The sequence below is a fragment of the Myotis yumanensis genome, unplaced genomic scaffold (assembly GCF_028538775.1).
Source record: "Myotis yumanensis isolate MYYU_CA2020_CCGP unplaced genomic scaffold, mMyoYum1.0.hap1 SCAF_10, whole genome shotgun sequence".
Lineage (NCBI taxonomy): Eukaryota > Metazoa > Chordata > Mammalia > Chiroptera > Vespertilionidae > Myotis > Myotis yumanensis.
In genome coordinates this window covers 83,359,492-83,383,676 of record NW_027223761.1, presented here as the reverse complement: position 1 = coordinate 83,383,676, position 24,185 = coordinate 83,359,492, and the positions used below count along the sequence as shown (strand labels likewise).

At 57.3% G+C, this 24,185-nt stretch overlaps 2 protein-coding genes across 8 annotated transcripts; both read right to left on the bottom strand.

Moving 5' to 3' along the window:
- Positions 1–533: 533 nt before the first annotated feature.
- Positions 534–5,214, bottom strand: NHERF4 (NHERF family PDZ scaffold protein 4). 5 transcript variants are annotated; one of them, XM_070426230.1, is made up of 11 exons: positions 5,178–5,214; positions 4,669–4,780; positions 4,290–4,317; positions 3,619–3,833; positions 3,205–3,394; positions 2,958–3,094; positions 2,530–2,734; positions 2,162–2,358; positions 1,839–2,069; positions 1,568–1,737; positions 534–1,314 (listed from the first exon to the last, which is right to left on the bottom strand). In XM_070426230.1, exons 2-11 carry the CDS (start codon positions 4,726–4,728, stop codon positions 1,302–1,304), a joined length of 1,446 nt encoding a protein of 481 aa, XP_070282331.1. In that variant the 5' UTR covers positions 4,729–4,780; positions 5,178–5,214; the 3' UTR covers positions 534–1,301. The 5 variants fall into 5 exon arrangements, with proteins under 5 accessions (XP_070282331.1, XP_070282330.1, XP_070282329.1 ...); XM_070426229.1 differs by lacking the exon at positions 5,178–5,214 and adding an exon at positions 4,115–4,188 and having other exon boundaries at positions 4,669–4,711; XM_070426228.1 differs by lacking the exon at positions 5,178–5,214 and adding an exon at positions 4,115–4,188 and having other exon boundaries at positions 4,290–4,320; positions 4,669–4,695.
- Positions 5,041–23,575, bottom strand: NLRX1 (NLR family member X1). Of its 3 annotated transcripts, none has more exons than XM_070426223.1 (10): positions 23,355–23,575; positions 18,231–18,355; positions 17,322–17,391; positions 16,488–16,576; positions 15,371–15,990; positions 13,936–14,757; positions 7,535–8,130; positions 7,180–7,266; positions 6,259–6,510; positions 5,041–5,881 (listed from the first exon to the last, which is right to left on the bottom strand). In XM_070426223.1, the coding sequence occupies exons 2-10, from the start codon at positions 18,298–18,300 to the stop codon at positions 5,560–5,562; spliced, it is 2,928 nt and encodes a 975-aa protein (XP_070282324.1). In that variant the 5' UTR covers positions 18,301–18,355; positions 23,355–23,575; the 3' UTR covers positions 5,041–5,559. The 3 variants fall into 3 exon arrangements, with proteins under 3 accessions (XP_070282324.1, XP_070282325.1, XP_070282326.1); XM_070426224.1 differs by lacking the exon at positions 23,355–23,575 and adding an exon at positions 22,759–22,838; XM_070426225.1 differs by lacking the exon at positions 23,355–23,575 and adding an exon at positions 19,462–19,769.
- Positions 23,576–24,185: the final 610 nt, after the last annotated feature.

The window sequence follows — 24,185 nt, the reverse complement described above, 5'->3', positions numbered from 1 at the left end:
CCTCACCCACACAAACACAGGCAGGCAGGATGGTGGGGGAAGGTCATTTCTGTAATAGACCAGCAGCGGTCAGGCACAGCCCGCAGTCCTGCGGGGCTCACAGAGGGACAGTGTGACTGGTCTCCAAACTCTTGCAATCCATCCAGGAGTCCTGGAGTCCTGCCCAGGACAACTTCCAGATGGCTTCTAGCGGGCCCCTGGCCCACCGCCCGCCGACAAGGGGAAAGTCTGTGTTTCTCTTTTCTATGAAAACACACTCAGTGCGACTTTACTTCCGGTCACCGAACGTGGAGGGGCTTTCCCCACAAAGACATTCTCCACCTCTTCTGTGGGTGCCAGTTCAGTGTCCTACAGTTTCACTCAATTCTGACACTCTCTACCTAGAGACGTCACAGGTTAAGGACTCGGTTCCACAAGACACCATCCTCAAGTACAGGTGTCACCTGCGCTTCTGACCAGCGGGCTATGCATCAGAGGTTCCCACGACCCCCCACCACTTGCTAGAGGGGCTCATAGAACTCGGGGAAACAGTCTACTTACTCGATTGCCAGTTTATTATACAGGGTACAATTCAGAAACAGCCGGAAGGTAGAGACGCCTGGAGCGGGGGGGTGAGCACGAGAGTGCCTGCCCTGGCTATGGATGCCCCCTCCCCTCCCGGCACCTCCGCGTGTTCTGGGTTTTTATGGAGGCTTCATCACAGCAGCATGACTGATGACATCACCGGGGGTTCATTAATGCTCCAGCCCCTCTCCCCTCCCAAGAGCCCAGGAGGGAGGGTGAGGAGGGGGGTAGGGCAGAAAGTTTCAACCCCATTGGTTCCCCTGGCAACCATTCCCTCCCCATCCTTAGAGGCTTCCAAAAGTCACCTCATTAACAAAATTAGGTTGCAAGAAGCACTTTATGAATCACAAAAGACCCCTTGGTTGCTCTAATTGCCAAGGAAATTCCAAGGGTTGTAGGAGCTCTGTGCCAGGAATGCATCTGAAGACCAAATATGTATTTTGTTTTACAAATCGCAAAATCACACCACTCATCGCAGGCAGAACTTCATCCTGGGGCACTGCGTCCACAGTTCCGCATGGCTTCCTCTGGAGTCCGAGGGGAGCAGTGGGGTGGGCCACCCAGGCCCCTGACCACACCCTCCTCTGGGAGGTGGGCTGGGCAGGCAGGGAGGCTGGGCAACCTGTGACTTTCCAGCGTCCAGAGCTCCAGTTCCCGCCCGCCCGGCTGGAGCCGGAAGGCAGGGAAGCTGCTGGCCTGGCCTGGGCCGAGGAGGGGAGCGCTCCGCAGATCCGAGGCTACAGCCCACTCCTGAGCAGGGAGGGAGGGGGAAGGTCACTCAAGGGCCAGCAGAGCTCCTTTGCCCTGGAATGCCCAGGAATGGGACGTCTCCATGGTCCTTCTCTTCCCACCGACCATGGCCTAGAGCCCCACCCTCCGTGCCCCCCACCCTGCTTCCCCCTGCTCTGCCCACCTCTCTGGTTCCGCTTGGCCGCTCCCCAGCTGCTCATAGTCCCTCTGTCTCTCCTTCCTCACCTCCAGGGCCCCGGGGACCCATGCTTACCAGCCCCGCGGAGACCTGGCCCCCAGCTTCAGGCACAGCGGTGGCTCGGCCTCGGCCAGCTGGTGGAGCCTGTCCACGTCGTCCTCTCCGTCCACAGGGCGCCCGTTCACCTCCAGAATCTCATCGCCCTGCTGCAGCCCCGCCCGGGCAGCCGAGCCCCCTGGAGTCACCTGGAGGCGGGATGAGAGGCAGCGCAGGGAACCCTCTCAGGGCCTGGGAGGCAGCGGAGGCAGGTCCCGCAGGAGGGAAGGCCCCCGTGAGCGGCAGTCACCTGGGAGATGGAGAGGCGAGGCCCGCTGGCCACGTAGCTGAGACGGAAGCCATAGCCGCCGCCAGGCCCGGGGTACAAGCAGCACTGGCGGGAGCCACGCGGGACACGAGGCAGGGCTGTGTCTGCACCTGGGGGGTCCTCGGCCTCAGCCCCGGAGGCGGAGCGGGTGCTCTGGGGCGAGGCGGCGGCGGCCTCTGCGCTCTCCAGGAAGAGCAGCGGGGACAAGCGCACCTGGAGGGGGCGGAGAGGACAGACCCGCTGCTCCCTCCGCCCGCGCCCCTGCGTGCGTGGCCCCTCCGCCCCTGCCCCGCCTCCGGCCGCACCATTCTGAAGAAGCGGTCAGCCTCGGGGTCCACGACAGTGAGGGCCACGCGGGAGCCCTGAGCTCGGATCCTGGACACCGTCTCCTCGTGGCCCAGCCCCTCCACGCTCTCCCCGGCCACAGCCACCAGCCGGTCCCCAGCCTGCATCCCAGCCTTGTCGGCCGGCAGCCCTGGGTCCACCTCCCACAGGAACTGCCCTGGGACACAGACAAGCTCACGGCTCCTCCCCTGGCTCCCCAGGCTAGCCAGGCACAAGGGACGGACGGGGTCCCCAGCAGGAGGTCAGGGCTGGGCGCAGACAGGGACACCTGAGAGGTAGGTGCACATAGACGCTGTGCCCACCCCCCGACCCGCGGGCTCCCACTCACCGAGGCGACCACCAAGGCCCTTCTCCTCCCGGAGCAAGAACCCGAAGCCCTGGGGCCCTTTCTCCAGGTGCAGACAGCGGGGCCTGGTGGGCAGGGCCCAGCCCTCTGCCAGGGGTGCGGCCAGGGGCATTCCCCGCTGGCGACACTGCTCCTCCACCTCCGGCCCTGCCACCAGCAGCGTCACCTGCTCGCCACTCTGCCAAAGCTGTGGGGACCAGCAGGGCCTCAGGACCAGCTGGGGGGCGGGCGCCCCTTCACAGCCCCTCTGCCAGCCCAGGCAGGAGGCCCTGGGGGAGGAGAGGGCACAGCGCACACACTGGACAGGGAAGGGGTGATGGGGATGCAGGAGCAGATCAGGGGCTCGGGGCCGGGTGGGCGTCTGCTCCGAGGCAGGGCGGCCAGGGAGAGGGCGATGGGGAGCCGCCTACCCGCCTGCTGAGCTGGCTGTGAGTGAGCGTCTCCACGCCGACCCCGTTCACCTCCAGCAGCCGGGCCCCCGGGGGCACCCCTGCCCGCTCGGCGGCTCCTCCAGGACTCAGCACCAACCAGAAAGAGCCTTTATGTTCTGGAACGCCCCCCCCCCCCCCCCAACATACACAAAAGCGAGTGTGAGTCTGGCTGCCCAGGGCCGGCCGAGGCCCCCTGACCTCCCCCCACCCCAGCCTCGGAGCTCACCGTGGGTGACGCTGAAGCCAAAGCCACCCTCGTCTCTCACGATGTGGCACAGCCGGGGCCGGACCTCGGGGCCGAGGGTGGGACAGAGAAGGGCGCCGTCTCCCTGCCGGGCTCGGGCCGCGTCGAGCGCCGGCCCCGCCACCACCGCCAGCAGCACGCGAGGGCCGCTGGCCCGGATGCGGCGCGCCACCTGGAGGGAGGGTGGGCGGGGTTGGAGCGGCCTGGCACCTACACTTCTCACCACCGAACCAGCTCTCCAGATGCCTTTTCCCAACTATTCTGACCGGGGCACCCCTCACTCCTGGGCGGTGGGGAGAGGGGGGCGGGGAGGTGGTCCCCGCCAGGCCGAGGCGGCTTCTCCAACGCCCCGGGGGTCGGGGGCGGGGGGGGGGGGGGTCGGGGGTGCAGCCTCACCGCCTCCAAGGCTTCCTGCTCCACCCCGTGGCTGTTCACGCCCAGGATCCGGTCTCCTTCCCGCAGACCCTGCCGCTGGGCGGAGGTGCCAGGCTCCACCCCGCACACCACGTGGCGGGCCCCGCCCAGCTCCTGCTGCAGGTGGAAGCCGAAGCTCCCGCCCTCCTCCTTGCTCAGCAGGCAGAAGCGGGGCCGCTCCGGGCAGAGCCAGACATCTGGGGGGCGGGGCAGCGGAGAGGGGGGGCGGGATGTGGCCCAAGTGCTAGTCACCTTGTGCCCAGCAGGCGCTGCCCCCGGGAGGGCACAGGGGGACTTGTACCCAGCTGGGTGCTGGGCAGCGGGGCCGGGACCGAAGGACATGCCTGGCCTCCTCTGTCCCCGTGGTTACTCCCAACCGAGGCCAGTCCGGGGGAGTGGCCTCCAGGGGACGGGGCCTGCGGGGCCGCGAGGTCTCCGGGGAAAGGAACGGCTGCCCAGGGGCCGGCGAGGGGGTTACCAGAGGGGCCACGGTCTTCCGCCAGGGACAGGACAGGATTATCAATGCCCAGCTTTGGGTTAAACTCAAACTTCCTGCAAGGAGACCCCGGCGCCACTGGAGATGCTCCTGTCAGCTGAGGGGTCCCCCCCAGCCCCTCCCGCCCTTGCCCAGCCCCTCCCAGGGCACCACTTACAGGGCGACGGGAGCCGCCTCCTGGAGACCTGCTGGGCGAAAGGGGCGAGGGGGAGAGGCGCATTCCTCAACCCTTCCGCGCTCACTGACTGAGAGGTCTGAGGGGAACCCCAAACTCAGAACACGACCCTCCATTCTGCTCCCAAAGGGGCTTTCCTGTCCCTCCCTCCCCGCCCCTCCCCCAGGCCAGGGCACAGCCCTCCGAGCCGCCGGCACAGGGTGTGGCCCAGGAAGGTGGCCGCATCCAGGCCCTCTTCCCCCACCTCCAGGCTGCGTCCCGGGGCTCCAGGCCCCAACATCGTGTGCCCTGGTCCCCAGGCCTCAGCCTCCGGCCACCCCTGGCTGCTGAGGTCTCCTCCGGGGGCTCCTCCAGCTCCTACCTGCAGCTGCCTCCATAGCTGGATCAACAACCTGGCGCTCAGAGTGGGGACAAGGTCCATGGAGATCAGCTGACCGTCCCTCTGACCCCCCAGTCCCGCCTCCTCGAAGACGCTGCTCGGAAGCAGCGGGGTATGTTAGGGGGAGTCTTGTCCCTGGGGGAGCACGCACGCGCCTCTCGCACCTGTGCCTGCCCCCCCGCCCCGCCCGCCTCCCGGAGCCGCTGCCGCTCCCCGCCTGGGTAAGTGTGCATGAAAGGGGCGGTAGGAGACCCACACCCCAACATCTTAAGGGGTCCCCCGGCCCTCATTGCCTTTGAACCTAGGACCGAAGGGCGCGCACAGAGCCCTGCGCGGGAAGCACCAGGCAGAGGCGCGGGTGGGAGCGTTTAATAGCAGGGAGGCCGCCGCTGGGACCCTGAGCGCAGGGCCCCTGTGGGGAGAGGAGCGCGGGGCTGTGGCGCAGCACCCACGGGAGAGGAAGGGGCTGCGGGGACCCCGGGCGTCCTCACAAGGCACGAAGGCAAGGGTGGAGCCCCCCAGCACATCTGGACAGCACCCCTGGCAGGGCAGACAGCGGAAGTGCGCCCCCTGGTGGCAGAGGCTCCTGGGGAGGAGAGAGGGGCCAGGTAAGCGGTGGTGCCACAGGGCAATTCAGCCACGGAAATGCCACGTCCTCGTCCTTCCGCCCCTTGGCGAGGAGGCGTGCCTCGTGGCCCTGGACACTCCGACGTGGGCGGACGGGCTGGACAAGCTCCCGGAGGGCGCGGGACGGCTGTGCCAGTCCTTGCCTCCAGCCGCGCAGGAGTCTTCACCGAGCGGCAGTGCCAGGCAGGGGGCCACGGCGGGCAGGGGCTGGGGAGAGGGCCGCCGGCCAGGCGCCTGCAGCCCGTCTCAGCTGCCAGGGCCCCCCAGCCGCTCCAGGAGCGCCGTGACCTCGCCCTCCACGTGCAGCAGCTGGGCCTTGCGCCACGGGTTCAGGGTGGCGCCTCGGTTATCTTCCAGGTCCCGCAGCAAGAGTTGGAGATGGCGCCGGACCCGGGCCCGATCCCAGTTGTGGAGGTTCCGCTGGACTTCACTGAGGATCACCGACCAGTACCGCGACACTGCCGTGCCCTCTGTCAGCGACACCACCACCCGGGCCCGGCCCTCCGCCGCGTCCCCCAAGTCCCGCAGCAACTGGCGGCCCTCGGAGCTGAGCTCGTTGAAGTAGAGGCTAGCGGGAGAGAGCAGAGGCGCTGCCATGAGCAGGGCTCTGAGAGGGAGGGGCAGAGGGTGGGGCGGACAGAGAGCAAGGGGGGCTCACAGATCAGCCAGCGGCTGTGTAATGCGATGGGTGTGTCTTCAATGAGCCCGACGGAGGGTGGTGGCCCACGGGAGGCAGGGATGCCTGTAGAATTTAGTGGGACCAGGGACTAGGAAGGGGGCCACCAGGAGCCCAGGACACATGGGGGAAGGAGAGCAGGGAAGGGTTGGCTCCAGGTCGGTTGGCATCACTCTGGAGCCAGGCAGAGAGGCCAGGCCCCTCACTCGGGGCAGGAACGTTGGAGGAGAAGCAGCTCGGGCTGGGGGCTGGGCGGGGACAAGACTCACTGCAGCAGCTGCAGGGAGGGGTGCTCCCAGGCCGCCTTGGCCACAGCCAGGGCCGCGGTGTCACCGGCGCCGTTGTAGGCCACGTTCAGCTCCTGTAGCCGCTGGTTGTGCTGCAGCTGGGCAGCCAGCAGCTCCAGGCCCTCGTCCCCGAGGCCCGTGTGCAGCAGGGACAGGTGTGTCAGGGAGGTGTTTCCCGCCAGGCCCTCCACCAGCGAGGCCACCCCTGCAGCCGTCAGCGGGTTGTTGGACAGCCTGCAACCACAGCACCCCAAGGTTACCAGGGCCTGTGGGAGAGACCCATGCTTGGGCCCAAAGGGTGCAACCTGGGGTGGAGACCAGCCTGGACACAGAACTGCAGGCCCAGGAGGGAGGGTGGAGACTAGCAGGGGTGGTACCTGCAGAGGAGGGAGAGGGCAGGAGCTGGCTTCTCTCCTCACCCCCTTTCCACTCCCCTTGCTGACTCCCTCTCCCCTCTCCCCTCACCTCCTCCCTGGAGCCCAGAGCCCGCTGCCCCATCCTTCTCGCCCTCCCTCCTTTCTCTTTCCTCATTCGCCTCCCCTCACTTCAACCAGAAATCCGGAGCCCAGAAGTCTGGTTCCTAGTAAGTCAGTCAACTCTGGGAGCATCGACGGAGTGCCCAGCGTAAGGTGGTCCTTGTGAGGCAGCACACATCCCGGGATCAGCGGCTCTGTCCCCAAGCCACTGGCCTGGGCTCCATTCTAAGCCCTTTCCCAGGCTGACTTTAGTCCCATGAGAGGCTCTCTTAGCACCTGTTGCTGGTGGCATCTCACCCCATCTGCCCTCCTGCTTGTCCTGGACCTGGAGTGGGCCTGTGCCAGGCGTGTTGAGGTGGAGCACACCCCTGACCTCAGCTGGCCGCCAGCATGGCCGGTCCTCCCGCACCGCCCCCCAGGCGCTCACCGCAGGGTGGTGACTTGGCACTGGTCGTGCAGCAGCAGCTCTCGGAGGTCCCTGCAGGCCTCCGGGCCCAGGCTGTTGAGCTGCAAGCTGGAGCAGAGGGTGGCCCGGTGGGAGGGAGAAACCAGAGAAGTTGAGCCGAGGCTGGCCATCCACTGGCCTGTCTCCCCATCCTACCTCTGCAGTCCACACCTGTCCTCCCTCCTACTGCTCATCCCCTCCACCCACACCCACACCCACACCCACACCCCCACCCGGCCCGTGGCCCTTCCTCAGTGCCCCGGTTCCCCTGGCACCTCCTCCTCCCACCTCTGCCCCGCCAGCCTCTCCTCTTCATGCCCGAGCACAAGGTCCTCACCCCAGCTTCCGGGCGCGCAAGAGGACGGGCATGAGCGTGCGCAGCCCAGCGGGGTCCAGCTGGCAAGAGGCCAAGTTCACCTCGTCCAGGGCATGCCTGCCGCTGCCCAGGACAGCTGCCACCACCGTGCACTTGAGGGGTGTCATGCGCACGCCCGCCAGGTCGAGCCGGCGCAGGGAGCCGAGCACCTCGGCAGAGAAGCGCTGGTTCTGGAACTCGTAGTGGAAGAAGAGGTGGTCCAGGAGCTCCGAGGGGGGCAGCGCCCGCCGGCCCATCTTGCCCAGCTTCTTCTTGATGGCCTGGGCGTTCTCCAGGGCGTCCAGGTTCTTGATGGGGCAGCCAAGCTGGGCCAGCATGGCCCGGTTCTGGGCAGAGAGCAGCCCCCCCATGAACATGGGGAAGAGCTCGAAGACCTCGTCCTCGGGGGCCTCGTCGGGGTGGCGCCGGGGGCCCTCCATGCCCAGGATGCTGGCGCCCATCTGGTCCAGGACATCATCATTGTTGTAATCCTCCTCTCGGAACATCTCCAGCACCATGGCCTGGGCCACCGCCTCGCGGTTCTTCCCCACCACTCGCCCGAACACGCGTGGGACCACCTGGGAGAGGAAGAGGGCAGGGGCTGCGGCCTCTGCGTGCCGGCTCCCCGCCGGCCCAGCCGGGTGTCCCTCCTGCACTCGCAGCATGGTCTGTCTGGTCACATGACTCCCTGGCTGCGACGCCCCCTGGGGCTCCCACTGCCTGCACAGAATAGGAAACTGTTCATAACTGGGCCCCATGTGATCTGCCCACAGTCCTCCCTCAGCCCGCGTTCTCATGCCCTCCAGACACACATCCTTCTTCCCAGCCCATGCATGTCTAGCTCGGGAGGTGGTGGGAAGGAAGCAGCAGATGGCGCGCAGTCAGTGTGGAGCCGCTGGTATTATAACTACATCCCCATCTTCAACATCATCCTCAGAGCAATGCCGACTGAGGTCACGTCCCTCCCACGTCAGCCGGCATCACTGGTCCCTGCCAACTTCATCACAGGCCTCGCACCCTCACCCACTCTGCTTCCCTCTCTCCAATGCTGAGGTTTCTCCTCCTTCAAAGCTCTCTACTCTTCAGAGGTGCTCCGCCGATTCTCTCTGGGGACCCTCAGGGACCAGAGCGACTGCCCCCCTGCACAGAGGCTTCCTTACCCCAGGCCAGGCCCCGGACACTCGGCGCCTGGCACTGGGCTGTGCAGGCCCTGACCGGGCGTGCTCATTCCATGGTGATGCTGACGGGTCTGTGTTCAGACCGCACGATGAGAAAATGCAGAAACCTGGGGTTCTACTAACTGGTTTTTCTTAGAATCTAGCACAGTGCCTGGCACACAGCAGGCACGCAAATATTCACTGTAGAGAGGAATGTTGGGGATGTCTGCAACCCCACCACTCGTCCCTGCAATTGTTCCGAAAGGACAAGAGGTCCTTGCTCGGGGAGCCACCAGGGGTGCTATGGCACCTCCTCTAAAGTATGGTTTTATTTTTTTCACTTTTTCCAGGCGAGGCTCCGGCCATGGAGGGTAGTGCTCTTGTACTGACCCTAATCTGGTGTTGGGATAAGGAAATGTTCCCCTTGGGTCATGAAGAAGCAGATGGAACTGCCCTCTGCTAGGCAGGCCTCCCTCTGAGCGTGGGGCTAAGAACCCTGACTCTACAGTGGAGGGGTGCTGGGCCCTCCAGGGCACCCGTCTCCCACTGCAGTCGGTGAGGCAAGCACATCCTTGAAGGGTGGGCAGCCCCAGCCATTACCGCCCGTCTGAGGAGATGGTGTGAGAAGGGGTGGGCGGCTGAGCCTGTTTTTATGCTTAAAAATTAAATAGCATCCTCACTATGTGGATGAATGCGTTTCACCCTCCTATTAGGCAATGAGACAGATTCTATTATCCCCATTTCAGAGATAAGGATGAAGTGAGTCGGAGGAATGGTGGCATGAGCGATCCCCTTGGCCTGTCCCCCTGAAACTTCAACAAGTTATCCAACTATAATTCAACAAAAGCCCCTGCTCAACGCAGACGCAGCCTGAGAGACCCTCGCCATGAACTTCTAAAGGTGGGCAACCAGGCCCGGCCAGCGCAGCTCAGTGGTTGAGCGTGGACCTATGAACCAGGAGGTCACAGTTGGATTCCTGGTCAGGGCACACGCCCGGGTAGTGGGCTCGATCCCCAGTGTGGGGCATACAGGGGGCAGCCAATCAATGGTTTTCTCTCATCATTGATGTGTCTATCTCTCTCTCCCTCTCCCTTCCTCTCTGAAAGCAACAAAAATATATTTAAAAAAATAATAATAAAGGTGGGCAACCAGGAATGAACAGGGAGATGAGAAGGGAAGAAAGTGCAGATGGGGCCACAGACACAGCCCTGCAGCTGGGAGCTCGCTGCTCGGCCTGGAGAAGAGAGGAAGTGGGCAGTAGCAGGCATTTCCTTCTGCTGGGAGGAGGGGGCAGCTGGGCAGGGCCAGTGGAGCGAGTGACTGAGCCAGCAGACGCCTCACAGAGCGCAGGCTTCTGCCCTGCGACTCCCCACAGTAGGGCCAGGTGGTGGTGTTTCAGACAAAGAAACGGAACCACAGAGCCCCGCTGCCACTTCGACTCCCAATACTGGTCTCCCGGTGCCCTTGGAGTTGGGTCCAGGAGCATATTATCTGTAAACCAAGAGCTACTACAGTAGAACCGCTGTTTCCCTCTGTGACTGATCCCCAGGAGGGGTGCTTAGAATGGGACCCTACGGAGGTCAGGGGTCACCATTACAGTGAGGGCAAAACAAACCCCACCTCCAAGCAGCACCACTGTACTGTCTTTGGAAGCCATGGAATTCAAGACTGGGAGATCACAGAGGTAAAAAATATTGCGATCCAGCGCCATCTACTGGAAAATAATAGAAAGACCTCTGCAGAGAAAGGGGCTATTGGGTATTAATAAGACAGATATAAAGGTACCAGTAGAGGCAAAGGAGAACAGCAAATACCATTAATCACCACGGTAATGAGGATGATCAGAAAGGAAAGGAAAAATCCCCAGAAAGCAAGCTGGAACACATGGAAATATGTGACATAAATGACAGAGATTTCAAGATTGCTGTTCTGAAAATACTCAATAAGATGCGAGAATATACAGACAGGCAATTCAGTGCACTCAGAAAACAAATCAATGAACAAAACAAGTACTTTACCAAAGAGATTGAAACTTTAAAAAAGGATCAATCAGCCCGGCCAATGTGGTTCAGTGGTTGAGCGGCAAACCATGCGTCAGGAAGTCATGGTTCTATACTGGGTCAGGATACATGCCCAGGTTGCGGGCTCAATCCCCAGTAGGGGGTGTGCAAGAAGCAGTCAATCAATGATTCTCTCTCATCATTGATGTTTCTATCTCTCCCTCTCATTTCCCTCTCTCTAAAATCAATAAAAAATATATTTAAGAAAAAAATAATCAGAAATCCTAGAAATGAAGCATGCAATTAAGGAGATTAAGCATAAACTACCTGTCCTAGCAGGTTTGGCTCAGAGGGTAGAACGTCAGCTTGCAGACTGAAGGGTCCGGATTTGGTTCCAGCCAAGGGCACATGCCCAGATTACGGGCTTGATCCACAGTGGGGGTCGTGCAGGAGGCAGCCAATCAGTCATGCTCTCTATCCTTCTCCCTTCCTCTCTGAAGTCAATAAAAATATATACATATTTTAAAAGTAAACTACTAAACATAGAAAACAGAGCCAACCAGATGGAGGAAAGAATTAGTGATATCAAAGATAGGAATCTAGAAATGATGCAGAAGAAAGAAGACAGACCTGACCATAAAGAAAAATGGCTCAATGGGTAGAGCGTCGGCCTGCAGACTGAAAGGTCCCGGGTTCAATTCTGGTCAAGGGCACATTCCTGGGTTGCGGGCTCGATCCCCAGTGTGGGGCGTGCAGGAGGCAGCCAATCAATGATTCACTCATTGATGTTTCCATCTCTCTCTCCCTCTCCTTTCCTTTCCGAAATCAATAAAAAAAATATTAAAAAGAAAAATGAAAGAGCTCTATGAGAACTCGCTGACTCCATCAGAAAAAGCAATATTAGAATAATAGCATTCTGGAAGAGGAAGAAGGGAATGGAGAGTCTATTCAAACAAACAGTGGGTGAGAACTTCCCAAACCTATGGCAAGAACTGAATCCTTGAATCCAAGAAGCAAACAGAACCCTAGTTACTTCAATCCAAAGAGGCCCTCTGAAGGCACTTTATATTAAAACTATCAAAAATCAGTGACAATGAAAAACTTAAAACAGCCAGGAAAAAGAAGGAAGTGACCTACAAAGGAAAACCCATCAGAATTTCATCTGACTTTTCAACAGAAACTCTACAAGCCAAAAGAGAGTAGAACTAAATATTAAAATGTCTGAAAGAGAGAAATTACCAGCCATGAATAATATATCCAGCAAAATAATCCTTTAAATATGAAGGAGAAAAATAAACACGACCCCAGACATGGAGAAGCTGAGGGATTTTATCACCAGAAAAACCTTCATTGCAGGAAATACTCAAGGGAGTTACTCTACCTGAAACAAAGAACATATATTTAAATATATTTTTTTAAAGACTTCTGGGAGCCCTGACTGGTTTGACTCAGTGGATAGAGCATCGGCCTGCAGACTGAAGGATCCCAGGTTCAGTTCTGGTCAGGGGCATGTGCCTTGGTTGCCGGCGCGTCCCCAGTAGGGGGCGTGCAGGAGGCAGCTGATCAATGTTTCTCATTGATGTTTCTGGCTCTCTATCCCTCTCCCTTCCTCTCTGTGAAAAGTCAATAAAATATATTAAAAAAAAAAAAAAACTTCTGGGATGCAGCAAAAGCAGTAATAAGAGGGAAGTTCAAATCATTACAGGCCTATTCAAGAAATAAGAGAAATCCTAAGTAAACAACCTAATTTCACATCTTAAAGAACTATAAAAAGAAGAACAAAAGCAACCCAAAGTCAGCAGAAAAAAGGAAATAATAAAAATTAAAGCAGAATGGAATGAAATAGAGAACAGAAAGACTATACAAAAAATTAATAAAATGAAGAGCTGTGGTTTTTTTTAAGATTAATAAAATTGACAAACCCCCTGGCTAGATTCACTAAGGCAGTGGTTCTCAACCTCTGGCCCTTTAAATACAGTTCCTCATGTTGTGACCCAACCATAAAATTATTTTCGTTGCTACTTCATAACTGTAATGTTGCTACTGTTATGAATCGTCATGTAAATATCTGATATGCCGGATGGTCTTAAGCGACCCCTGTGAAAGGGTCGTTCAACCGCCAAAGGGGTCGCGACCCACAGGTTGAGAACCACTGCACTAAGGGAAAAAAGCGACAAGATCCATATAAACAAAATCAGAAATGGGAGAAGTCACCACAGACATCACAGATATACAAAGGATCATGCTAGACTATTATGAAAGATTATATGCCACCAAATTCAATAACCTTCCAGAAATAAGGGCTAGGAGCAGAGGTGTGGAAGAAAACCGTCTTAGAATCGTAGGGTTGTTATAAAGTCCCTGCACCCTCAGCACAATTCACAATAGCTAAAACCTAGAAACAGCCCAAGGGCCCATCAGCAGGCGAGTGGATAAAAACGCTGGGGTACATTTATCCCATGGAATACTATGCAGCAGTAAAAAAGAAGGATCTCTTACCCTTTGAGAGAGCATGGAGGGGCCTGGAGAGTATCATGCTGAGTGAAATAAGTCAGACAGAGAAAGACAAGTGTCACATGATCTCACTCACATGAGGAATCTAAGTAACAAAATAAACTGATGGACAGAGTGGATCCAGAGACATGGAAGCAGGGAACAGAGTGCGGAATCTCGGAGGGAAGGCGGGGGAAGCTGGGTGGGTGGGAAGTGATCAACCAAGGACCATGGACACAGACAATGGGGTGGTGAAGGTCTGGAGGGGGGGACAGGGGTGAACTGGAGGGGAGCAATGGGAGGGGAAGGGGTACATATGTAATACTTTTAACCATAAAGATTTTTAAAATAAATAAATAAATAAAGTCCCTGCATCCTCAAATTCCCCTCCCAGCCTGTGGCTTCTCTCCGCCCTTCTTAACACCCCAGTCCCACTAAAGCCACACTGGCCTGGCTGGTACAGCTCAGTGGCCGGGCGTTGGTTCCCTGTCAGGGCACATGCTCAGAATGCGGGCTAGATCCCCAGGGTGGGGCGAGCAGGAGGCAGCCTATCAATGCTTCGCTCTCCCTTTCCCTTCCTCTCTCAAAGCAATAAAATAAAATATAAAGTAAAATAAAGCCACATTGTCCAAATTTGAAACCAGAGCCGAAGGAAGGGCTCCGAGCTCTGCAGGAAGCAGCCCTTTCCTTCTGGGAGGGAAGCAGGAGGCCGCTGTGGCCGCGCTGGTGTTACCTTCAGCAGGTTAAAGAGCACGGGCAGGATCCGCAGCGGCAGCAGCTTGGCCACGATGCCCAGGACCAGGCTGACGTCCTCCCCGACGCGGCCCGCCAGCTCGGCCACGTCCTTGCCCACCCGCTGCAGCGTGGTCTTGCGCAAGCCCAGCACAATGTAGAGGGCGGCCAGGTACTCCTGCATGGCCGGCACAGTGAACACGAAGGTGCCCGGGTGCCCCGGCTCCACGCACGGGGCCAAGAAGAAGCGCAGGGCGTCCCCGCGGAAGATGTGCAGCAGCTGGAACTCCTCCTCCGTGCGGACGCCCGCCTCCAGGCAGCCGCGCACGTCCTCCTCGGAGAAGCGGGTCTGGCGGGTGGACACCCCCTCGTAGGCCAGCTTGCCCATGGTCCGGGCGGCGTAGGCCATCAGCGACAGCTGCGCGGGGTCGCCGCTGGCCAGCACCTCCCCGCCGAAGTTGAGGCGCAGGAAGCTGGTGTAGATGCCGGTGAGGGTCTGGCCGGCCGGGGTGGGCGCGTGCAGGAAGTGCAGGGTGGCGCACACCAGCCAGCAGTAGGAGGGCAGGAAGCAGGCGGCCGTGATCTGGTGGTGGCCCTCCAGGTTCCGGGACAGCATCTCCACTAGGCCGTCCCGCTGCGCCGCCGTGGCCGGGACGCCCGCACCCCCGGCGCCGGGCCCGCAGTCCGGCTGGTGGAGGCGCAGCTGGAAGTAGAGCTTCTGCAGGTTGGTGTCGGAGAAGCCGCAGATTTCGCCGTAGCGGCCCACGTACTTGCTGGGGATGCAGCCCACGGCGGAGGGCCGGGTGGTCACCAGGATGCTGGCCTGGAAGAGCAGAGGCGAGGGTCAGAGAGCCCTTATACCCCGGGAGCGCCTGAGGACCGAGTGTCCCAGGGTGGGAATGACGACAACTGTAATGAGGATAGCTAACCATGACCGTGCACCTACGAGGAGCCCGCGCACTGCGCACAGCGAATGGAGTTAGTGCCGCTTCCATCAGCACCACTCAAGAAGAAAAAACAGAAAGAAGCGTGGCAAGTTGGTGACTTGTTCAAAGACACACAGCTGGGAAGTGGTGGGGCCAGGATGTGAACTCGCCCAGGGCCTCTCCCCGCCCCCCCCCCCCCCCCCCCCCCCCCGCCCCCGTCAATATGCAAGCCTAGCCTGGCTGATGTGGCTCAGGGGTTGAGCATCCACCTAGGAACCAGGAGGTCACGGTTGGATTCCCGGTCAGGGCACAGGCCGGGGTTGTGGGCTTGGCCCCCAGTGTAGGGTGTGCAGGAGGCAGCCGATCAATGATTCTCTCATCACTGATGTTTCTCTCTCTCTCTCCCTCTATGAAATCAATAAAAATATATATTTTAACAATGCAGGCCTAAGACACAAAAACTCGTAGGTGGCAAATTAGGGATAGAGAGGCAGGCAGGAGGGCACCCACCTCAGGCAGCATGTATTTGCGCAGCAGATTGACGAGGATGGCAGCCGGCGCCGCTGGCTCCTGGGGGTCACTGCACAGCCCCGTGCCTGCCAGCCGGAAGTCCAGGTTGAGCCGCTCCAAGCCATGGAGCACAAACAGCAGGCGAGAGCCCGCTGCGGCCATCAGGGGCAGAACCTCCTTCAGGGCCGTGTAGCGCCGGGCCACCAGCTGGCACAAGGAGGCCGGGGCCAGGCCCAGGGACGACAGGTCCTCACAGGAGAAGGGAATGAGCAGCTCGAAGGCTGGCAGCCGCCCGTAGCACCAGTCCAGCACCATCTTGCGCACCAGTGTGCTCTTGCCGGTGCCCACGGTGCCATACAGGACCACCGTCTGCACCTGGCACCCACAGGCGTCCGGGTCAAAGAGCTGAGACAGGGCCAGGGGGGGGCGCGTGGCCGGGGGTGGCTGCGAAGGGGAACGAAGCTCCGAAGGCGGGCGAAGCAGCTCATCGGGGGCACTCTCACGGACCACGGGGTCCACGTGCACCGTGTCTAGTGCGAAGGTCGGGCCGAACTGGCGCTCTTCCCGGGGCAGCCGGCTGAACCACTCGGCCAGGTTCCGGCGGTGCTGCTGGATGGCCTCTGGATGGGAAGGCAGAGGGAATGGGCCGGGAAACGGGGCGGGTGGAATGGGGGAGGGTCAAGCTGCGGAGTCAGACAGCACAGGAGGTGCTGGCGCTCAGATGGTGCCATGCATCCCTCAAAAGACAGTCTAGAAAGGTGGAAACCTGGGGCAGAAAGTGGGGAGCCAGGGGATGAGGGATGCTGAGCCTGGGTTCACTGGCTTCACAATGAGATCAAAGGGAAATCTTTTTCCAACTGCTAGACCCAGTGTGTTAAAGGCAGGGATGGCACCTCCTTCCCAGGGCTTTGCACATGTGTGCATTGCAGGAGCACTGCAGGAAGGGATGCACGGACAGATGGGTGATGGGCGAGGGCGGTGGCCACTGATGGGTGATGCCAGTGGGTCCTCCATGCCTCTCTCCCTACCTGCTTCTCCCCAGACCCCTCCCCCCACCCCCACCCGGGATCCCCGCCAGCCCCTCCCCTCAGGCTGGCCAAGGAACCAATCTCTTTACCAGCAGCAGAGATGCTCCGTAACACAGGTCCATGCCTCCCTGACGGGGGAACACTGCCCACTGAGCTTCCATAGTGATGGGTAAAGGCCCTGGGAGCAAGGAGAAGGGATGAGCTGGGGCTTGGCTGCTGGGCTCAGTCCCTGCACAAGCGTGGAGCCCAGGCCTGTTTGGAATGAGGAACTTCTGGCTTCCTGAGACCCAGGCCCAGACCTGGACACCCACGTTAAGACTCTCACTCTCACCCCTCCCAGAGACTGAGGTCTCACCCCTCGCCCTCCAGCCCCCCACAGCTCTCTGTCTGGAACTCAGGAATTCAGCCTGGTCCCTGCCAGACTCCACCCACCTCCCACAGATCCACCCACTGGCTGACCACCGTGACTTGTGCTGTAAATAATATAAGCCAACTTCCTCTTAAGCCTGGTGCTCTCTCCAAGTCCTGACCCTTCCCAGGCTCCTCGGCTATGCCCAGGTATAGTCTAAAGCAGTGGTTCTCAACCTTCCTAATGCCGCGACCCTTTAATACAGTTCCTCACGTTGTGGTGACCCCCAACCATAAAATTATTCTCGTTGCTATTTCATCACTGTAATGTTGCTACTGTTATGAATCGTAATGTAAATATCTGATATGCAGGATGTATTTTCATTGTTACAAATTAACATAATTAAAGCATAGTGATTAATCACAAAAACAATATGTAATTATATATGTGTTTTCCAATGGTCTTAGGCAACCCCTGTGAAAGGGTCGTTCAACCGCCAAAGGGGTCGAGACCCACAGGTTGACGACCCACAGGTTGAGAATCACTGTTCTAAGGTATGACACCAAGGCCTCACCTAGGGGGGCCAAGGGGACACCCGCCTTTAAGGGCCCAATTCCAGTGGATCATCCAAGGGATATTTTCATCTGCAGAGAGAAGAGAGAAGGAAGAAATAGCATCCAGATCCCACCCATATTTCCCCACCAAGACACAGACCCAAGTCTATCTCAAACCCCCCTTATTTGCTCTTACACATCATGTACCACCCCTCTGTAGCAGCTATGATGCAATTTTATATTCTACCCTGTGACCATTGGATTAACATTCATTTCCACCACCACCCCACCACAAGAGCAGGATCACATCTGTTTTTTTACACAATTATATACTTAGAACTTAGCACACTTATATACTTGGCACACAGCAGGCACTCAAAAAATATTTGTTGGCCCTACCCGGTGGTTAGAGTGTCAGCCTGCACATCAGATGGTTGTGGGTTAGATTCCTGGTCAAAGGCGCATACCTCGGTTGCAGGTTCCCCAGCCCCAGTTGGGTGCGTGCAAGAGGCAACCAATCGATGTGTCTCTCTCATGTCAATGTTTCTCTTCTCTCTCTCTCTCTCTCTCTCTCTCTCTCTCTCTCTCTCTCTCCCTACCTTCCCTCCCTTATACTCTCTATAGAAATCAATGGAAAAATATTATTGGTGAGGACTAAAATATATATATTTGTTGAATACAAAATGAAATCAGACAAGTGTTCCTGGACTTATTTAGCTACAGGAACCCTCACCTAGGCTGACTCCCCTATTTCAGGATGAGAAAAAGGAAGCTGAGAGAGATGAGGTGACTTGCCCAAGGCCAACAGCTAGTGAACCCCAGAGCTGGGACTGGCACCCCTGGCGTCTGAATCCCTGCCCTCTTGGAGGCACCATCTGGACTCAAAAGGAAGCAAGAGGCAGAAACAGAAACCCCTGCTGCCCACTTACCTGCTGGCTGGGGTGCTCTTGCCAGGCCAGGCCCCCAAAAGGCCCGGGGCAGATGGCGACTCCACCTCATGGTAGAAGAGACGGTCCGAGCCAGGGGTTGGCACACCACCTTCTATCCTGTTCCCCTGTAAAAAGAATGGTGTGAATGGACCACGCTTGCCCTTCCCTCTCCCACCTCCTTGTGCAGCCAACGAAAGTCAGCATTGCCACAGCCCTGGCCTGGCCTTCAGAACTCCTCCCTCCTCCACATCCCACACCTGAGTGATCCGTTTTATCTCCTACCTCCTAGTGCCTCTCCCCTGGGGCTTCAGGAACGTCTTTCTCCTGAGTTTCACCCTAGTGAATGGCCAATGTAGGGGTCCTTTTTTTGGCTTGACTGCCAGCAAGCTCAAATGAGTCCTGTGTTCATTTCCAGTGGTTTTTCTAAGCCAACTTTTTTCAGTAATAATTTTCTACTCTCCTCTGCATTCCCTCCCCCCAGGTATCAGGTCCTTTTAGCTGAGTTTTCACAGTTTATGATTTTATCTTCTCTGTGACGTTTATGTATGCTGCCTTTGAGGCTGGCCTAAATAATAAATAAATAAGGGGAACCAAGATGGCAGCATAGGTAAATGCTGGTACTCACCATCTCCCACAACCACATCAAAATTACAATTAGCCCTAGCCAGTTTGGCTCAATGGGTATTGTCAACCTGCCAACTGAAGGGTCCCAAGTTCAATGCTGGTCAAGGGCTCATGCTTGGGTTGGGTTGTGGGCTCAGTCCCCAGTGGGGGATGTGCAGAAGGCAGATGATCAATGATTCTCTCTCATCATTGATGTTTCTATCTCCCTCTCCCTTCCTCTCTGAAATAAATTTAAAAAATTTAAAAATTTACAACTAAAATACAGAACAACCATGATTCAGAACTGACTGAAACCTGGCTGAATGGAAGTCCTACAATTAGAGAAGAAGAAAGTGCTTTGAGACTGATAGAAGGGGTGGAGGTACAGAATGAGCTGGTCTGGCACCCATGTATGGCGTTTTTTTAATCGGGAGGGATAGCTCCAAGGCATCCTGTGAGAAGCAGGGGGCCCCAGCCCCACACCATACCCCCAGCCCAGAGTTCCAGAGCTGGGAAGAGAAGTCCCCATAACTTCAGGTGGTAAAAACCAGCAGGGATTGTGGCTGAGTGACATGGAGGTTGCTGGAGTCCCAGGTGCTCCTCTTAAAGGGCCCAAATATGAACTTACATGCTCTGCTTCCTCTGAGCTCCAGAGCCCGGCAGCGGCTTTGGGGGAATCCAGGGACATAAGGGGAGGAACTGGACTGTCTGGCAATGGGGCAGGAACTCAGGAGCAGCTTTCTCCAAGACAGGGGTGCTCACAGGGGTCACTGTTCCTATGCTGGGACCTCCCCAGTTGTAGAGCTGACTGGAAGCCATATTTGAGTCTCCATCAGCCGGGTGTACACTGTTTTCTCCATCCTAGTGACTCCCTGAGACCCCACCCCATCCAATTTTCAGCCCTACCCACGCAGTTTGCAGCTGCTTTTCCATATGAATGGCCTGTCCTAGCTCAGGCTTCAGACTTTGCTAAAATCTCTTAAACAAGCAGCAGCTGGAGTCAGCAAGCCCCAAACCTATCAATAAAAGACCCAAGACCCAGCACTGGCACCAGCCTGCCTTGCTTCATAGCTGGGCCTCACAAGCCCAATACAAGTACCAGTCATCTGCAGATCTCTCTGCAGCTCCTACTGGGTAGCCCCAGGCAGTGGCTGACTTTGCACCTCCCAGGAGGCCCCAGAGCCAGTGTACCTGGTGGATAGCTTCAGACCATACCAGATTACAACTCTACACATCCACAGTGACACACTCAATAGGCAGACTTAGTGAGCACCAAAGCCCAACTGAAGCAAGTCCTGCTCCACAGGGGTGTCTCCTGCACAGCAGCTCTTCCATTGTAGACTCAATTGGTCCTCACAACCAATTGGTCTGGGGGTCAATTCCCCTCAGGGACACTTGCCAACAGCAATCAAGGCTCAACTACAAGACTGTGAACACAGCTCACACAGGAACACACCTAGAGTGCCCAGCTCAGGTGACTAGGGAGGCTGAGCCACTGCGCCCTACAGGACACCTACTACACAAGGCCACTTTACCAATTCCAGAAGACAACTTCAAGTGTACCAACATTCGCATTATGGGAGTGCCAGAAGGAAAAGAGAGAGAGCAAGATGTTGAAAACCTATTTGAAGAAATAATGACAGAAAACGTCCCCTACCTGGTGAAAGAAACAGACTTAAAGTTCAGAAAGCACAATGAATCCTAAACAAGAGGACCCAAAGAGGCCCACACCAAGACACATCATAATTAAAATGCCAAGGGCTAAAGACAAAGAGAGAATCTTAAAAGCAGCAAGAGAAAAGTAGTTAGTTACCTATAAGGAAGTGCCCATACGACTGTCAGCTGATTTCTCAACAGAAATTTTGCAGGCCAGAAGGGAATGGCAAGAAATATTCAAAGTGATGAATAGCAATGACCTACCACCAAGATTACTCTACCCAGCAAAGTTATCATTTAGAATTGAAGGTCCAATAAAAATCTTCACAGACACACACACACACACACACACACACACACACACACACACAAAAGCTACAGGAGTTCATCACCACCAAACCAATATTATATGAAACGTTGAAGGGTATTCTTTAAGAAAAAGAAAAGAAGAAAAAAAATATTAACAATAAAATGGTAATGAATACATATCTACCAATAATTGAATCAAAAAATAAAAATAAATGAACAAAAAATCTAATGAACAAAATAAACAGATGAATAAAATAGAATCAAGAGGCATGGAACATGCCAGGGCCGGTTTGGCTCAGTGGATAGAGCGTTGGCCTGTGGACTGAGGGGTCCCGGGTTTGATTCCGGTCAAGGGCATGTGCCTGGGTTTCGGGCACATCCCCGGTGGGAGGTGTGCAGGGGGCGGCTGATTGATGTTTCTCTCTCATCGATGTTTCTGACTGTCTCTCGCCCTTCCTCTTTGTGGAGGATCAATAGAATATATTTTTTAAAAAAAAAGAGGCATGGAACAGATTGATTAATCTCAAAGAAAAGGGGGATGGGCGGGGATGGGAAGAGATTAACCAAAGGTTTTATATGCATACATGCATTATCTGTGGACACAGGCAATAGGATGATGAAGGACTGGGATGGGGCAAGAACAGAGTAGAGGGGGGCAATGGGGAGGTAAAAGGGGGACATCTGCAATACTCTCAACAATAAAGATTTAAACAAATGAAAAATAAGTTAATGAGCCCTAACCAGTTTGGCTCAGAGGACAGAGCTTGGCCTGCGGACTGAAAGGCCCCAGGTTCGATTCCGGTCAAGGGCATGTACCTTGGTTTCGGGCACATCCCCAGTAGGAGGTGTGCAGGAGGCAGCTGATCGATGTTTCTCTCTCATCGATGTTTCTAACTCTCTATCCCTCTCTTTTCCTCTCTGTAAAAAATCAATAAAATATATTTTTAAAAAACAAGTTAATGAACTTCCTACTTGACATCTCCAAGTATCCTGCCAATACTTGAAGCTTCACACATGGAAAACGAAACTCCTCATTCCCCTCCCCTTTCAGTGACTTCACTGCAAACCTTCCCGTTCACAATTTACACCAGAAATCTGACTTCTTTGTCTGCAAACACCCCCTCCCTCCTTCACAGTGGAAACAGGCTTTGCCAGCCTGTTCTGATTGCATTATCCCTACTGTCCCTGTGCGAATGCAGACCTTCTGCAGAATTCCGGGGACCCCTCCCCCTTACTGGCCTCTCTTCAGTCTCATATCATTCCAACCCCTCATCCCAGACACCAATCAGCTCCCTGAAACCCTAGGTTATAAATAGAGCACAAACGCCTGGCCCACACCAACTACTTTTGAGTTTGCCCCAACCCGCACCTCACTTGCCAGGTTCATTGAATTCTTGCTGGCACTTTCCTGTGTTCATACACTTTCTCCAGATTGGAATGACCTCTCTCCCCCGTCAGCATCCTCCCCAATCTTTTAAGACCCTGCCCACAGGTCCTGTCTCCCGGAAAGTCGCTCCTGGTTCCTCTAGGCTCCCTGACGGGGAGCCAGCTGCTCTTTGGCATCTGATTTCCAGAGACATGGCTCCTCACGGGCAGGGCACACTTAGGGGCACTGGCTGCGCCAGGCCCACCGCCAGTGGGGCCAACCAGTGGTGACCCCGGCGGTGGAGGGGGGCTGAGAGAGGCCCCGGAAAGCCGAGGAAAGCTGGGAAACTAGCTCGGGGTGGTCCAATCAGACCCAGGGCCTCGACTCAAGCGGGGACTCGCGGAAGCGGGGAAGGGCAATGCTCCCAAGATCACCCCGGGTCGGGGCAGCGAGAAAAGGAGGGGACTCGGCAGGGAAAGTGCAAGGGCTGAGCTCCCCAGACCAGCGCTCCTCCCCCCAAACTGGGTCCCAAATAGGCTCCCAGTTCCAGTGGCTTCGGACCGGGACGCAGAGCCGGCCAAGAAGCCCACCCACCGCTCGGCGGAGCAGCGTCCAGTCCTCCGGCCCGAACTCCAACGACGCTTGCGCAGCCCCGCCTGCCACGCCCCAGGCCCCGCCCCGCGCGCACCCAGGGGCCCGGGATCCCGCCGTCCGGCAGCGTCTCCCACTGGTTCCGGGTCCCCGGCGTCCTGCCCGCCCGCCTGGCATCCGGCCTTGGCGGCGGGCACGGGAGAGGGCGAGGCCAGGCGACCCAGGTCCTCGGTCCTGGGGGCCGGCGGACGGCAAGAGGGACCGGCGCCCGGAGAGCAGGCTCGGGGCGGGGACTTCTCCCCGCGCGCCCCGGCCCCGCCCTCCGGTCTTCCCCCGGCGGCCCCGCTGCTAGGACTGCCTCCGCAGGCTGCAAGCGCCAGGCCCACCCAGGGGCCTCACTGACCACCTCCCGGGCAGGGCTGGTTGTTTTGCCCATTTTACAGATGGAGGAGCCGCGGCATGGAAGGGTGCAAGGACTCGCGCAGGAGAGCCCGATTGGGAAGCGAGAGTCAGAACCAGAATCGGGTCGAGCCTCCCTGGGCGCCCCGCCGTGCCGAGGCGGTCCTCCCTCGGGCCTCTTCTCCAAGTCCGCAGCCTACCTCCCGGCAGAGGCCCCGTCAAGCTCTCCTTGGCTCCTTCCTTCCGCACCTGGCGCTGCAGACCAGACCTCTGCGCGGCTTCTGGTCACTTGGGTCAAGGAAGGAGGAAGAAAGGGGCCAGAGCAACCGCTTCCACCCCAACCTGCGCGTCTTGTCTGGCACCCAATCACGGCCTGGCCCTGGAGCTTCCTGGTCCTCAGAGCCCCCACCCGCTTCCATGCAGGACACACCCGGGCCTGTCGTGGTGGAGGAGCCACCCACCACCCACAGCAGGGCATGCCTCCGCATGCAAGCACGCGTGACCGGTGTGCACGAACAGGTGTGCACTGGGGAACGCATGGGCTCCTGGGGCAGGGCTGTGTGATCTCCACCCTTCAGATAGCCCAGTGGTTCCCAGCGTGGGGCACATGCCCCACAGGGGGGCAATTTGATAGTTAAGGGGGCAATTCGAAAATGAGTTATTAACAGTGAATCTTTTCATTTCTTATGGTTCTAGGGGCCTCATATACAGTATATAAATATATATTTTGACATCTATGCGTTTCAATTCTCTATTATGTTTTGAAACTTTATTTTCTATTTTTTCATATCACTTCATATTTTTTTTCAATAATTTCTTAGTGATTTCTTCCTCACTACTTCAACTGTCCTTCCATTCTTTTATTTTTCTCTTTTATGGATGCCCTGTTTTTTGGAAGCTTGTTTAGACCAAGTTAATGGCCTTTTAGGCTTCCTGCACGTGAATAGTTCACTTTTTGAATAATGAGAATTGTATGTCACAGGGGCATCAGGATTTTAGAGATGCTTAGGTGGGGCATGGCCAAAACCAGG